The sequence below is a fragment of the Eublepharis macularius genome, chromosome 1, assembly GCF_028583425.1.
Source record: "Eublepharis macularius isolate TG4126 chromosome 1, MPM_Emac_v1.0, whole genome shotgun sequence".
NCBI lineage: Eukaryota > Metazoa > Chordata > Lepidosauria > Squamata > Eublepharidae > Eublepharis > Eublepharis macularius.
Window position 1 is genome coordinate 115,120,327 of NC_072790.1, and position 14,711 is coordinate 115,135,037.

Here is a 14,711-nt window from a genome sequence, read left to right on the forward strand (position 1 = left end):
GATTCCTGGTCATAGGTGGGAAAAACTGTTCCAAGGAAGCGTAAACTGAGAAAGGAGGAGTGGTTGAGTGGGTCTCTGGAGAAGCGTTTCTAAGCGTTCTCAAGCATGCAAAAAAATAGTGCTAACATGCATTTCAAAGCAGAAGAAGCAGGAAATCTGCGTTCTCTGAGAAAGTGTGACCATGATTGGGAGGGTGATGAGATTTGTATGTCTTGATAACAAGGATGTGTGTACTAATGTGAGTATAGCTGCACAATAGCAACACTGTGCCACTAAAATAAAGACGTGAAAATTGCTCTGGTTGTGTTTCTGTTTTGAGAAGAACCAGATGGGAGTGGGTGCATGGATTTGCTTGTCCTATCCAGATCCAGGTGAGAGCTGGCATCTGGAATGTAGTGTTTTAATGTGGTTGTTTGTCCTTGTGTCTCCTGCTGGCTGGAGATGTGTTGGCTGGGCAAGTGAACAGGGAGAAATACACTTGCCGTTCAAGTGTCATTCGTCACTTGTAGCTTGGCCCACAATTTCTGTTTCAGTTTTGGTTCTGGGGGCTTCCAGAATAATTATGTTCCTTTACTGTTTGTTCTCGTTGGGGCAGTGCTGTCTTGGATTTGATCCATTTTGGTTTCTTTTCATGTCCCATTGCACATGCACAAGGTGGGTGCTAGCCATGCATGCACAAATGCACACTACTCTTTTCAAGAGGGGATGGGGAAATGAGGCTCTGGGGCAGCTGTTATTGCATGCAATGGCACCAAAATCACACAGAAGACACAGGCCTCCCTCTAAGCTATCGACCTACTGAGTTTGAGAGCACACAACAATGGGGTTCTGTGTTTCTGGACAATGAGGAATGGGGAAGGCATGCATCAAAGTGAGTGCTGGGCAGCTGGGCATGCATGCGCTGTTCTTTTCAAGGGGTAGGGGAGTTGGGGAAACAAGGCTCTATTTATTCTTAACTAAAAACTGCATCTTCCCCAAACCCATTGATCCAATGAGTTTCTCCTCAAGCACATGAAAACTAAGTTTTGCTGGGCACACACAATGGTGGAAACTTACTGGCAAAGCAGTGCTGGTATGGCATGCCAGCACAGAGTGCAAACAGGAAAGTGCTCCATTGCCAACCAGCACAATGCAGCAAATTTTTTAAAAATTGCTTCTTTATGATGAGACAAAGCCAATAAATTATTACATTTAAGTCCTGCTGTAATGCCATGTTTCCCTGTGCCTTGTATTTCATTTCCACAATGAGGAGTGAATCCTCCTCATCCTAATTTACTTTGCAGCAGCCTGGGACTCTCTGTTTAAACCCACTTCCACTGACCCGTCCTGGACCTGTGCATAAAAGTGCACAGAAAGGGAGGGCTAGAGGTTGGTTTTTCCTTCACATGAAGGGAAATAGATGGAGGATGGTCCTCTTTCCCCCCCTGTTTTTCACTAGTAAAATTGGGAGTCTGGACAGGTTGCTGGCTGCCAGTCTCCCTTTCCAACTAAAACTGTTAACCTAGAGTTGAATGAAAAAAGAGATATCACAGGGGGGAAAAGTAGAAAGAAAAAATCTGACCAGCCTGCTACTTCCTTGTCTTTTAACACTGGATTAACAGTTTTAGTCAGAAAAGCCCCCAAAAAACAGAAGGCTTTCTGGGCAAAATAAAATTCCTCCTGGTGCCCTCAACCTACTATCTTTGGAGGACTTCTTTAGTCACAGTGGTGGCCCTGGGGCACCATGGCACCTAAGCAAAAGATAGCAGCAGAAGAAGGCCACTGAATGGGCATGAACCAGCTCCGCATGCCTGGGGCGTCCTTAGTGTGGTTCTCCTTTAATAATTGATTTTTCTTTCTAATTTTCACCCTGATCTGTGTCGCATGATCTTTTGCAGCAGCCAAGGGCTTGGCGGCTGAAGGAGACCCTTCCCTCCTCAAACCCAAGCATGTACTCCTGCATGAATGTTGCTGGACTTTCCTTGCATTGTGTATAAAAATGCACAGAAAGAGGTGGTGATGGTGATACTGGTGCCAATGACACCTTGCCATCTGCTATGCCCCTCCCCAGCTAAAGGCAAACCTTTTGCGATTTGATCCCTATGAAGCCAGAAAAGACTCAATTTACCTCAGAGATGCACAAAAAATACATTGTTGTTTATCAAAAGGATAGTTTAGCATTTAATCAACAAGATCTGAGGATAATATGCTGGTGGGATGCAGAATTCCGCCAAGGCATAGCCAACTTATGGTGACTCCTTGGTTTTCAAGGCAAGCGACTAACAGAGGTGGTTTGCCAGTGCCTGCTTCTACATAGTTACCGTGGTCTTCTTTGCAAGTCTTCTATTCAATTACTAACCAAGGCCAACCCTGCTTAGCTTCCAAGGTCTGATAAGATCAAGCTTGCTTACCACTAAAAAATTATATCTTATCATTATTCTTCATCAATGCTTTTTCTGTTTTTTTTTTAAGTGCCATACTCCTAGATATGGTTGCAATAATTTATATCAATTTCTCCCCTCAGGACTTAGGAAAGCCCCCCCCCCCCGCCAAGGTGCAGGTACTCAGTACTAGTGAGTACCACCACAAAAAATCTTACTCTTTGCCTTCCCCAAAAGAACCTTCTGCAAATAATGAGTGAAAGGGATTTGCATGCTAACAGTTTCTTTTCTGTTCAAGCGTGTCTCCTAGAGCATAAGATCAAATCCCAGGTCATCCCAATAGTAAAGGAAAATTACAGAGTGGGAAGAGGGGAGCTGGCAAACATAAGTAGATCTGAAATAATATAAAATGAAGTTTGGCCATCACTCCCCATATACATGGGTCTGGGACATAGAAGATCTACATTTCCTAATGGCTGATGCTAGAGAGGACCAACTTCTATGGAACTGAAGGAGTGAGGCTGCCAGGAACTGATAAGAGCCCCTTATGGAACTGTTCTTCTAAACAAAGCTCATGCCCAGTAATCTTTTCCAAAGGCTTTCCCACTGTCATATGCTGCTACCATAGCTTTTTGTTGTAATGTCCCCATCCACAATAGCTGACATCTCTTTACATGTCTGTAAAAAGGGTTATTATATACTGGGACTAGAAACCAGCAAGCTCTTCCTAGGTACCAAGAAGGGCTAGCATATTGTGGTGATCCTTGCTCACCCTGGACTGCCTGGTTGGTCTGTTACATGCCTCCTCATGCCCCCTGGCAAGCGCCCCTTCAAGGCCTCAAACACGGTCCAAGAAGTGCTGGGAGAAGCCCCACTCAGTCCCACTCCAACCCATTGTGAGTGCCATTGGTTCACCAACATATGAATTAGCTAGACATCTGGCCGATCTCCTGCAGGACCACATCGGGAAAACCTCGTCTTACATCAAAGATTCAGCAGATTTCATCAACAAAATCAGTTCTCTGAAACTCAATCCACAAGACATACTTGTCAGTTTTGATGTTTACCAAGGTTCCAGTAAAAGACACTATTGCACTTATTAATCAGATTTTCCCAGAGGATGTAACAGCCTTATTCCATCATTGTCTGACAACCAGTTACTTCCAATGGGATAACGAATTCTATGAACAGATGGATGGGGTGGCCATGGGGAGCCCTCTCAGCCCAGTTATAGCAAACTTCTACATGGAACATTTTGAAAAAACAGCTCTAGAATCAGCACCCCACAAACCTAGGTCGAATCCACATTCACCCATTACCCGCATGTTTATCGGATATCTTCCATTTGCCTCCAATCCACGATTTTTTCCTCTTTGTTCACATTCCTGCTTCCAATCCGTCTTTCTCACGTGTCCCTCCGGTAACACGGCCGCTCGAAAACCGCTTTTTGGGGCGGGACCTTTTTTCCCCGCCCATTTTTAAAATTTTTTTGAGCGCACTTTTCCGTTATTTCGATCTTGCCTTATAAAGAAACATCATTGAAGATAATGATGCCTCTCTTTTTCCCACTGACAGGACTGATGGCTCTCTCCCGTTTCTTTTTTGGAAATTTGGAAGCATGTGGGAAGCTTTTGTGGGCATTTCCTATGCAGGACAGTTCAGTGCCTGAATTTTACTGGTTTCACTTCTTTGGAGTGTCATTATTTCGATATTTCATAATTTCAATATTACAGTAATATAAAATTAAAAAAATAAAAAACAGTTAAAAAGGAAGTTTCGTGAGTCCATTCTGAGGATGGATTCACCCCAAAATGATTTTTCAAACTACCAGATTTGATTCAGAAACAGCATAATCAATAAATCCAATGCTATGAAGTCAAAAACAGTCTTTTGCAGACTACGGAGCACTTGCAAGTTGAATCAGCCAATAGGAATTCTCGGAACGGCTGGAGAGACAGGAAGGGGGGTGGTTTTTTAAAAACCGCGTAAATTGCACATTGGCCCGTTCACGGCCACCGTGAAACTCCCGTTGAAAACCTGTGACCACATATTCGGGAGAAATGCGAATGAAATGCATCTGTTTAATGAGGTAATGTAACCGGCACTCGGGATTGCGTGGGGAATGCGGGGAACATGCGACTTAGAATGAGTAATGTGGATTCGACCCTGGTGTATGGTTCTGGTTTGTGATGATACATTTATCATTTGGAGCCATGGGGAGGAAGAATTGATGGGGTTTTTGAATCATCTCAACAACATCCACCTGAACATACAATTCACAATGGAGAAAGAAATCGAGGGAAAACTCCCATTTCTGGATACCTTGGTCATCTGCAAAGCAAACTTTCAGTTAGGTCACAAGGTGTACAGGAAACCAACTCACACTGATCGGTACTTACACAAAAACTCCAATCACCACCCCCGACAGAAAAGAGGCATAATGAAAACATTAGTGGATCGTGCAAGACGGATATGTGAGCCGCACTTTCTCAATGAGGAAATTAATCATCTAAACCACGCACTTCAGGCAAATGGCTACTCCAGAAATGAAATCCGAAGAGCTACCAAACCCAGGATGAATCAAACAACCAAGGAAAAACAGTCTCCTACAGGAAAAGTGTTTTTGCCATATATCAAAGGAATTACTGATCAGATGGGAAAGCTTATGAAAAAGCATAACCATCAAGCAGTATTCAGACCCACCCGAAAAATACAACAGATGCTACGATCAGCAAAAGACAGTAGAGACCCCCTCACCCCTGCAGGAGTATACCGTATACCCTGCAGCTGTGGACAAGTTTACATCGGGACCACAAAGCGTAGCATCCAGACAAGAATAAAAGAACATGAAAGACACTACAGACTTGGACAACCTGAAAAATCAGCAGTGGCTGAACATAGCCTAACTCAAACAGGGCACAGTATCTTATTCCAGGACACCAAAATACTGGACAACACTTGCAACTACTTTGTCAGACTGCACAGGGAAGCCATTGAAATTCACAAGCATAAGCAAAACTTCAACAGGAAAGAAGAAACCTTAAGAATGAACAAAGCACGGTTTCCAGTTCTGAAAACACCAGGCTAACAAAACACTCTATACCCGACAATAGCCCTGCAGAGAAGATTAGCACATCAAGCACCAATCCATATGCAAAAGAACCTCCTCAGGATACAGTGAAGCCTCCCGCCATTAGCATTCCCCACCCTGGGAAACTCTTACAGGATGACTCAGCTCAACCCCACCCCTCCTGAGTAGATATAAATGACCTGCCAACATCCTTTCCACACTGTGACACTGAGAGATCTCTGTCTTTTGGTGCTACACCTCTGAAGATGCCAGCCACAGCTGCTGGCGAAATGTCAGGAACTACAATGCCAAGACCACGGCAATACAGCCCGGAAAACCCAAAACAACCAACTTTCGTTTTGTAACTCATTCCTAACAAAGCTTTGCTCAGCCAGGATCTGCTTGGTCCTGGAGTGTGGACACCTGGGCCTGAATGCTGTCTTTCTAATAAAACCTTTTGAAATCAAAAGACCTTGTCTTCTTGCAGAAGGGAGGAAGGCAGACTCTAGCCAAATGGAATGCCATAGCCTGACAATGGAGACCAGCACAATGGTGGCTATGTGCTTTTTAAACTGTGCTGCTTTTTCTGGCACTAGCACAGGAAAGAGCTACAGTTTTTAAAAAAATGAAAGCTGAGAATTCAGAGAACCTGCTGCGCCAATTATTACAATGATAGGTTGATAGATCAATATGAAATTGATGATTTAAAAAAAAGATCAAGAAGAAAACCAGGAGGGGAGAAAGGAAGATGGAGGGAGGAGTGATTCAATGATGACAAACATCCAGTCATCAAAAAATGGGTTGGAGGTGTGTGGGAATGGGTAGGACAAACAAAACTGAAAAAAACTTTACTTACAAAAAAAATGGACTCAAAATTGGCTTCATAAAATGGTCTGGGTAGAAGTGGTCTCAAAGGAATCAGAAATAAATGGAAAAAACAAACAAACCCGAAACAAAAACTAATGGCAAAAATGTGTGTGGAAATCAGGAGATAAACTGAAGTACTATGGAAAACCTGTTAAACAGGATTTTTGTTGGACGTATATTCATTCTTTTACAGGTCAAAAATTCCATCACTTCTACAATGGTATGCTTATGGAAGCAATGGGATGGATCCTGCCATCCTTTAGTGGAACACATCCTTTAGTGATCCCCTGGTACTTCTTCCCCAGCAGTCCTATCTGACCCAAAGAAAATTGATTCCTAGGTTTGTGAGACTCTTATGGACTAATAACCTCATGGACTGAGATCAGCAGTGGAGTGCGGAAGGGGGAAATCGCCCATCCTCACTCTGCACTTTAGTTCAGCTGATGAAAGAGGAAGAGGAAAATGACTGTGTCCCCTCCCTCACAACCCATGTGGCTATTAGTTCATGTGATCTTGTGATACCATGAATCAACTTTCTCTGGATCAGATGGGGCTGCTGGAAAGACAGGAAAGTGGGAACAATTCCCAGTCCTGCACTTATTGATTACAGAATGCAAGCCAATGTGAAAAACAATGTATCTGAGTGTTTGTCATGGGTCTTACAAAATTAAATTGAAATAGAATATTGTATTTCACATGCACTGTATAATCTACCTCGGATCTCAGTGAGAAAAGTGGACTACACATGAATAAAATAAATAAGTAAAATGGAAATTTTCTCCAAAATTCATGCATTAACAGACTTGGGCTTTGGTGAACCATTGAAAAGATTGGGGGGAGGGTAAAAAGTTTAGTACATCCTATGTAGTGTTACTCCAGTCTAAGCCCATTGAAATCAGTGGGTTTATGCATGAGTAATTGCATATAAGATTGCTCTGCAAAACAATCTTTGGTGATTGTTCCTAAACCATTGATCCGTTTGTCTGTTCTGTAGCTTCTCTTTTATTATTTCCCCCAAGTTTAAAGACAATAAAGATATACAAAGCAAACCAATTCAAAATAACAATTAATGTTGGTAGAATTCATACCATCAGATTCTACTTTTAGTTAGGAAATGCAAACAAAGCTTAGAGACAGCTTGTTCCCTGACCCCCAAATTCATTCTGTGTTGCTATAGCATCACCCCTGAGAAAAATGGGACTGGCTCTTTCCCCCTCCTTAGTCCTGCTCAATGGGCTTTTGTCAGGTGTTGAATTATAGCATTAAAATTTAAATACTACAGATTTAATGGCGGATTATTATGACACCCTCACACATTCCTTCTGTTGCCACTGGAAACAAAACTAAGGAATGAGCAAAAGACATAAAAACAAGAAGCAGTTCTTTTAAACCACACTGGGTCTACTAACATATCTGGGAGCAAAAAGAATGTCTCCAACTTTGATTATTATTGTTTCTCTACATAAGGAGGCACAAAGCAGCACAAAGCACAAACTCTTTCAAGCAAGTGAGCACTACTAACAATTGCCCCCCGCCCCATGTAATGATTATTCATTTCCTTGAAAGCTAATTTCTTATGTCTTCATGAATGGAAAACTTATGCCTCTATGTGTGTACTCTTCCATGGGATACACACAGTAATTAGAATATTCACATTAACGAAATGACAAAAAGAGGGACGGCTTCTACTGGCAGGCTGAATACTGAGGTTTATCTCTGGGAAGGAAAGAATGGACAAGGACATAGGAAGAATTTTCTGCACAGAAGGAATCATCCCATGGGAGAATTCAAAACCAACAGGTTAGATCCCATGCCTAGCATTCCAGATTCTTATGCCTGGCAGACCTGGAATAACTCAGGTTTGGAGTGTGGGACCCAGTGCCAGTACAATGTCACAATTCATAGTTTTGCTGGTTCCAGGGCTAGTGGGGGCAGCCCCTGTCACTGGCAATGCGCCAAAGAGGCTCCTGCGGTGCAACATTCCCACATTTTTACAGAATAACAATCCCATTACATTTATGAAAGCCATGCAAGTTAGACATTTCTGGAGTGGTACAGCATGGTCTTCAGACACAGCATTCTTCAGTGCAGTTAAGAGACAGTGCCATGGAAAAATCTTTAAATGAAAAGGAAGCAGTGTACTTCTCAAACAAAGAAACAGATTTTTAAGTATCTGAAGGCAGAAGCCAAATTCAGGATGGCATGAGGTGACATATTAAAAATTATTCTGTTATTTGAAGACTTAATCTGGAGATTCTTCTGTTCAGAAGGTAACCAGAGAGAGAGGTTGGAACAGAAAAACTGAATTAAATATAACTACAAACATAATACAAATGAATAAAACACCGGTATATAATTTAATCCAACAAAATAAAGTGCAAAAGTATAATTAAAAACAGCAACACTGTAGTTCAACATATAAGTACTATACCCTTGTATATACACATAAAACAACTTACAAATACACAGGTATGTTGGTACATTTTGTTTCCATATGTATTAAGGATCCCAGAGCCCTGGTGGGGGTGGGGGATCCCCCGCCCCCACCCCACCCCCACTTACCTAACCGGCAGCGGAGGAGGTCACACACCTTCCCTGCAGGCTCTCTCGTGGTGCTCCGTGCTCCTGTGCTCAGCAGCCACTGGGGTCGGGCCCATTTTGGCCTGGATTGGGGCTGCTGCGGAGCACGAGAGTGCTCCTGTGCTCCACAGCACCTGAAAACGGGCCCAATCCACAGCAAAACAGGCAACCCTAATATGTATAGATCCAGAATCAAATGAATTTTGGCCCAAGGACCTTCCTCAGTGGCCTATATTTATACAGAGCACTCCATCAATATAACTATTAAATTCAAAATACCTAACCCTGCACAGAATGGACACAAATATGTTATATAAAACAATCATGGAGTAAATATACTCAAATCTTCCCATGAAAAAGCTTAAAGTGCGGGCAACTTATCAAGATAAAGTTTTTTTTCAATCGGCCATAGATTTCAATTGCATTTTAGTCTTCTAAACAATGATGATTAAATTATCTTCCAATGGTTTTAAGAAAGAACGATAAAACATTTCTAACTATCTACTATAAGGAAGGACTCCATATGTCAAGAAACTGACTTGTCCCAGTTTGATTCTTGGTTCAGTTCAGGCTTTGGGTCTGATATAGACTTGTAAACTCATAATGACTGCTGGGATTGAACTATGCAGGTGCAATCATGTCATGGCTTCAAGGTCTTGCATCTGTGTGGCATCATTCTAGCAAAGGACCTTGGGTGGGAGTAAGTGTGCTGTCCTTGATTGGCTATTTGGGATCAGGCCAGTTGCTACAGTTTTGGATAAAGCAAGGGTTCTCATTCTAGCTTGTGCCCTTTGGACCCTTCCTGCTTTTGGATTCTGTGTGATGGCTGAAGAAATTTCTGCTTCCTGTTTTGTGCTCTGGACCTGTGCACCTGGATTGGTGCTAGCCCAGGATTTATGTCTCTGCATTGAGACTTTGGAACTCTGGACTCTAGGTAACCTTAGGCTAGGAACCCAAAAGTCTTGTTTACATGTGCTAGTGGAGACTAGCTAGTTTTGTTATTTTTCTGTCAGTTGCAGCACAGTAGTATATTTGTATTTTTCTGCACCTCTGTTAATACACTCTTTAGAGTATAATTTTGTGTGTTCTTTGGGAATTTGCAAGCTTCAATTTGAATCCAGTGCTTTGGCCCATTTTGGTCACAGCTACCCAAATAGTTTAGTGGAACTCAATTTAGTTTAGTGGAACTCAATGCGCTGATCAAGAATTCCTCACTACATCCCGACACGCACAGAAAACTATGCAAGACTGAAGCACAGCCACCTAGACTATATGGACTCCCCAAAATACATAAGGATTCAGTCCCACTCCGACCCATTGTGAGTGCCATTGGTTCACCGACATATGAATTAGCTAGACATCTGGCAGATCTCCTGCAGGACCACATCGGGAAAACCTCGTCTTACATCAAAGATTCAGCAGATTTCATCAACAAAATCAGTTCTCTGAAACTCAATCCACAAGACATACTTGTCAGTTTTGATGTTGTATCCCTGTTTACCAAGGTTCCAGTAAAAGACACTATTGCACTTATTAATCAGATTTTCCCAGAGGATGTAACAGCCTTATTCCACCATTGCCTGACAACCAGTTACTTCCAATGGGACAACGAATTCTATGAACAGATGGATGGGGTGGCCATGGGGAGCCTACTCAGCCCAGTTATAGCAAACTTCTACATGGAACATTTTGAAAAAACAGCTCTAGAATCAGCACCCCACAAACCTAGTGTATGGTTCTGGTTTGTGGATGATACATTTATCATTTGGAGCCATGGGGAGGAAGAATTGATGGGGTTTTTGAATCATCTCAACAACATCCACCTGAACATACAATTCACCATGGAGAAAGAAATCGAGGGAAAACTCCCATTCCTGGATACCTGGGTCATCCGCAAAGCAAACTTTCAGTTAGGTCACAAGGTCTACAGGAAACCAACTCACACTGATCGGTACCTACACAAAAACTCCAATCACCACCCCCGACAGAAAAGAGGCATAATGAGAACATTAGTGGATCGTGCAAGACGGATATGTGAGCCACACTTTCTCAATGAGGAAATTAATCATCTAAACCACGCACTTCAGGCAAATGGCTACTCCAGAAATGAAATCCGAAGAGCAATCAAACCCAGGATGAATCAAACAACCAAAGAAAAACAGTCTCCCACAGGAAAAGTGTTTTTGCCATATATCAAAGGAATTACTGATCAGATGGGAAAGCTTATGAAAAAGCATAACCTTCAAGCAGTATTCAGACCCACCCGAAAAATACAACAGATGATACGATCAGCAAAAGACAGTAGAGACCCCCTCACCTCTGCAGGAGTATACCGTATACCCTGCAGCTGTGGACAAGTTTACATCGGGACCACAAAGCGTAGCATCCAGACAAGAATAAAAGAACATGAAAGACACTGCAGACTTGGACAACCTGAAAAATCAGCAGTGGCTGAACATAGCCTAACTCAAACAGGGCACAGTATCTTATTCCAGGACACCAAAATACTGGACAACACTTCCAACTACTTTGTCAGACTGCACAGGGAAGCCATTGAAATTCACAAGCATAAGCAAAACTTCAACAGGAAAGAAGAAACCTTAAGAATGAACCGAGCATGGTTGCCAGTTCTGAAAAACACCAGGCTAACAAAACATTCTATCCCTGACAATAGCCCTGCAGAGAAGATTAGCACATCAAGTACCAATCCATATGCAAAAGAACCTCCTCAGGATACAGTGAAGCCTCCCGCCATTAGCATTCCACACCCTGGGAAACTCTTACAGGATGACTCAGCTCAACCCCACCCCTCCTGAGTAGATACAAATGACCTACATCTTTTCCACACTGTGACACTGAGAGATCTCTGTCTTTTGGTGCTACACCTCTGAAGATGCCAGCCACAGCTGCTGGCGAAACGTCAGGAACTACAATGCCAAGACCACGGCAATACAGCCCGGAAAACCCACAACAACCATCGTTCTCCGGCCGTGAAAGCCTTCGACAATACATCGAACTCAATTTGTTTAAACCCGGTAGTGTTGGGAACTTTCCTCTCAGTTTCACAGCAGAAGGTTTAGTTAAGGGAGGCTAGTGGCAGAGTCATTACCCTGGAGGTGAGGATTCACACCCAGTTATGAGTGTTTGGCTCGGACCTCCCACTCAGGGTGGCTTGTGGATACAGCTGTCTGACACCACATATAGAGACAAAGGACTTTATGTGGAATTCTTCCATGGGATTTGCCACATTCAAATATACTTATTAAATTATCATAAGGATTAATGGGACAATGCATATGAAGTGTTTTAAGGAGTTTTGAAAAGTGCAGATCAATACATCAACAGAGTGAGTGTTGTTGGCACTGTGCTTATCTGGAGCTGAAGTTTTTTTTAAAAAATGTCACAATTTCTCTTGGGCAAATTGCAATGTTTGGGAATAAAATGCAACCATTTCAAAATATAGTTTAGGAGGCAAAGGAAATTTTCCAGTATTATCTACTATAGAAACTACTTTGGCAATATAAAATGGCTGGATTATTAACCACAACCTCAGAAGTAATTCTTCATAAGCTAACGTCATTTTACCTGTAGTCAGTCTAATGACGTGCCTACATGGGTTCTACCATGCACTGGGCAAATTCAAGCGACCATTCTGAGGTCACTATAATAAGAAAACATTGATCTGGGTGTAGGAGACATTGGTCACATTGTGCCCTTTAATATGATATGTGCTCAGCTGTATTTTAATCATCGCTAGCTTTATTTTCTCAGTTTCACATTTACAGAAACTTTTATTCTTCTAAATGCTTGAGGATATGCAACATTCACACTCATAAATTGCATCACCATTTGCATAAAGTGATGTCTGGCAAGAATTATTTCATGTGGCCAGGAAAATAAGACTGAGCTCATAAAAATAAATGTTTTCATTGAAGAAAAGCATTGCTTGGCTAAATCAAAAGCACAATGGTTCAAATGGTTGATTTTCCACAACAGGATGAGTGAATTTCCATGACATACAGGTAAACACTACGTAATTCATCTCTTACATCATTTTTTTAGGAAATACTGCCAGGGTGAAAGAACATTATTCTTCATGGAATAAAACACAGCTCTGTGGGAAATAAAATCATGTACCTGGTTGACCTCAGGTAAATTCTCCTGTTTAGAAGCGGCAATTTCAATGTCTGTTCTGCTTTTCATCTCTTTTGTTAGTGAAGAGGATATTCTGACAGATGACTCCTACAGCAAGGAAAAGAAATATTATATTATATTTAAATACACAAATCAAACTTTGGAATATTTATAGTGCAAATCTAGATTGTCACATTTTATACACTACAGTATGGATATCTTTTTGGAAAATGGCTGCTCTATCAAAAAATTGCTATGGAAGATAATGGTGTTTGGGGGGAATCAGCAGCTGCATGTTATTTTTAATGGAAAAGGTGTGCTGTATCTGAAAATCTAGGTTACCAAGATTTGGCTTCCATACTTGCCAGCAGAAAGATGACCTTTCAGCTTGTAAAACTGCAGAATCATTATTTAATGATTACTTTTATAAAGTGAGACCTTTATTTTTGTACAAAATGGGTTTGTAGAATTTTGAGGTAGCAAATTATCCAATTTTGAGGTAGCAAATTATCCAAAGCAAACTTCTTTTTATTTAGCTTTTATTCTGTAACTGTATTCCATGTGGAATTTTGAAATGGTTCACGTAAAGGTAATAGAATGCATGTCATTTCAAGGATGTTTATATTTTTATTTTTATCATTGAGACACTGGCATGTAGATACAGATCCCATTCCCCCAGTGGGGGCAGGAGATTCCCTGCTTTCACCCTCCCCCCCTGCCTCCACTTACCTGGCCAACAGGGGAGGAAGGCACAGGAACTTTTTCGTAATATATATTACAAAATATATATATAATTTTTAAAAAACCTTTTAATTCAAAATAAAATAAAAATAAGCTTCCTATACCAGAAAGGAAAGAGGATGCTGAACATGGGTATAAAAGCCGAGGGGAAGTACATAGTAGAACAGGATCTTCACCTAAGATATCTACCACTGAGGGTCAACCAGATGTGTAGGTTTTTAAAGAGGTCTAAGAGGTTAAAGAGGTCTAAGTTCCCAAGAATCAACTTGGGGTTCTCCAAAGCCACATAGCAGCTGTGAAGAATTTGCTGTTAAAAAAGAAAGGAGAGCCTCAGAATGACACCACTGAGGGGGGGGGGGGCTGCCCCCCACCTAAGCCATTTTCCCATGTCAAAATATCACAAGGGGAGGGTATTTCCCAGTTTTTACTACTCCACATGCACAGAATACTCCACGTGGAGCAGCAAAAACAGAGACACCCTTCCTCTCTTTGTGGTGGTGTTCTGAAGCTGTTTGGGCTCTTTATTTTTTAACATCCATTCCTCACAGCTATGGTGTGGCTGTGGGGAACCAAAGTTGGGTCTGTGGAATCCAGACCCAACACTTTAAAAAACCTGCACATCTAGTTTGACCTTTTTAATTCAAAGTAGAGAATTATTACCTTGCCTAAAGATATGGGGGCGGGAATGCCATTTTTTCTAAATGGACAGAGCCAAATGCTGCATGTGTATACTGCCCTCATGCCAGCAGCTGATGTTGGCAGCAGAGATAAGTGTGCTGGCAGAAATTCTCAGCCAGTCATCATGGGCAGAAGTTAGGATGAAGGCAAGCCATCTGCTTCACTTCTTAAAGGATGACATGGGGATGGGCAAGAATTAGTCTTGGAAGATGTGACTTTTAAAGCCATTTAGGTCAAAATAAGCAGCTTAAATTAAGTCTGGAAACAAAATAGGAACCTGT

The 14,711-nt window shown here is 41.8% G+C and overlaps 1 protein-coding gene across 9 annotated transcripts in view; it reads right to left on the reverse strand.

Moving 5' to 3' along the window:
* Window positions 1-14,711, reverse strand: part of LOC129326929 (uncharacterized) — a 228,339-nt gene that overhangs the window by 114,428 nt on the left and 99,200 nt on the right. For all 9 annotated transcript variants that reach the window (XR_008596770.1, XM_054975299.1, XM_054975290.1 and 6 more), the window contains one exon: window positions 13,015-13,119. Coding sequence is in view for 8 of the 9 variants with exons in the window: in XM_054975299.1 (XP_054831274.1) it covers window positions 13,015-13,119 (105 nt within the window). In the remaining variant the exon portion in view is untranslated. The remainder of the gene's footprint in view (window positions 1-13,014; window positions 13,120-14,711) is intronic.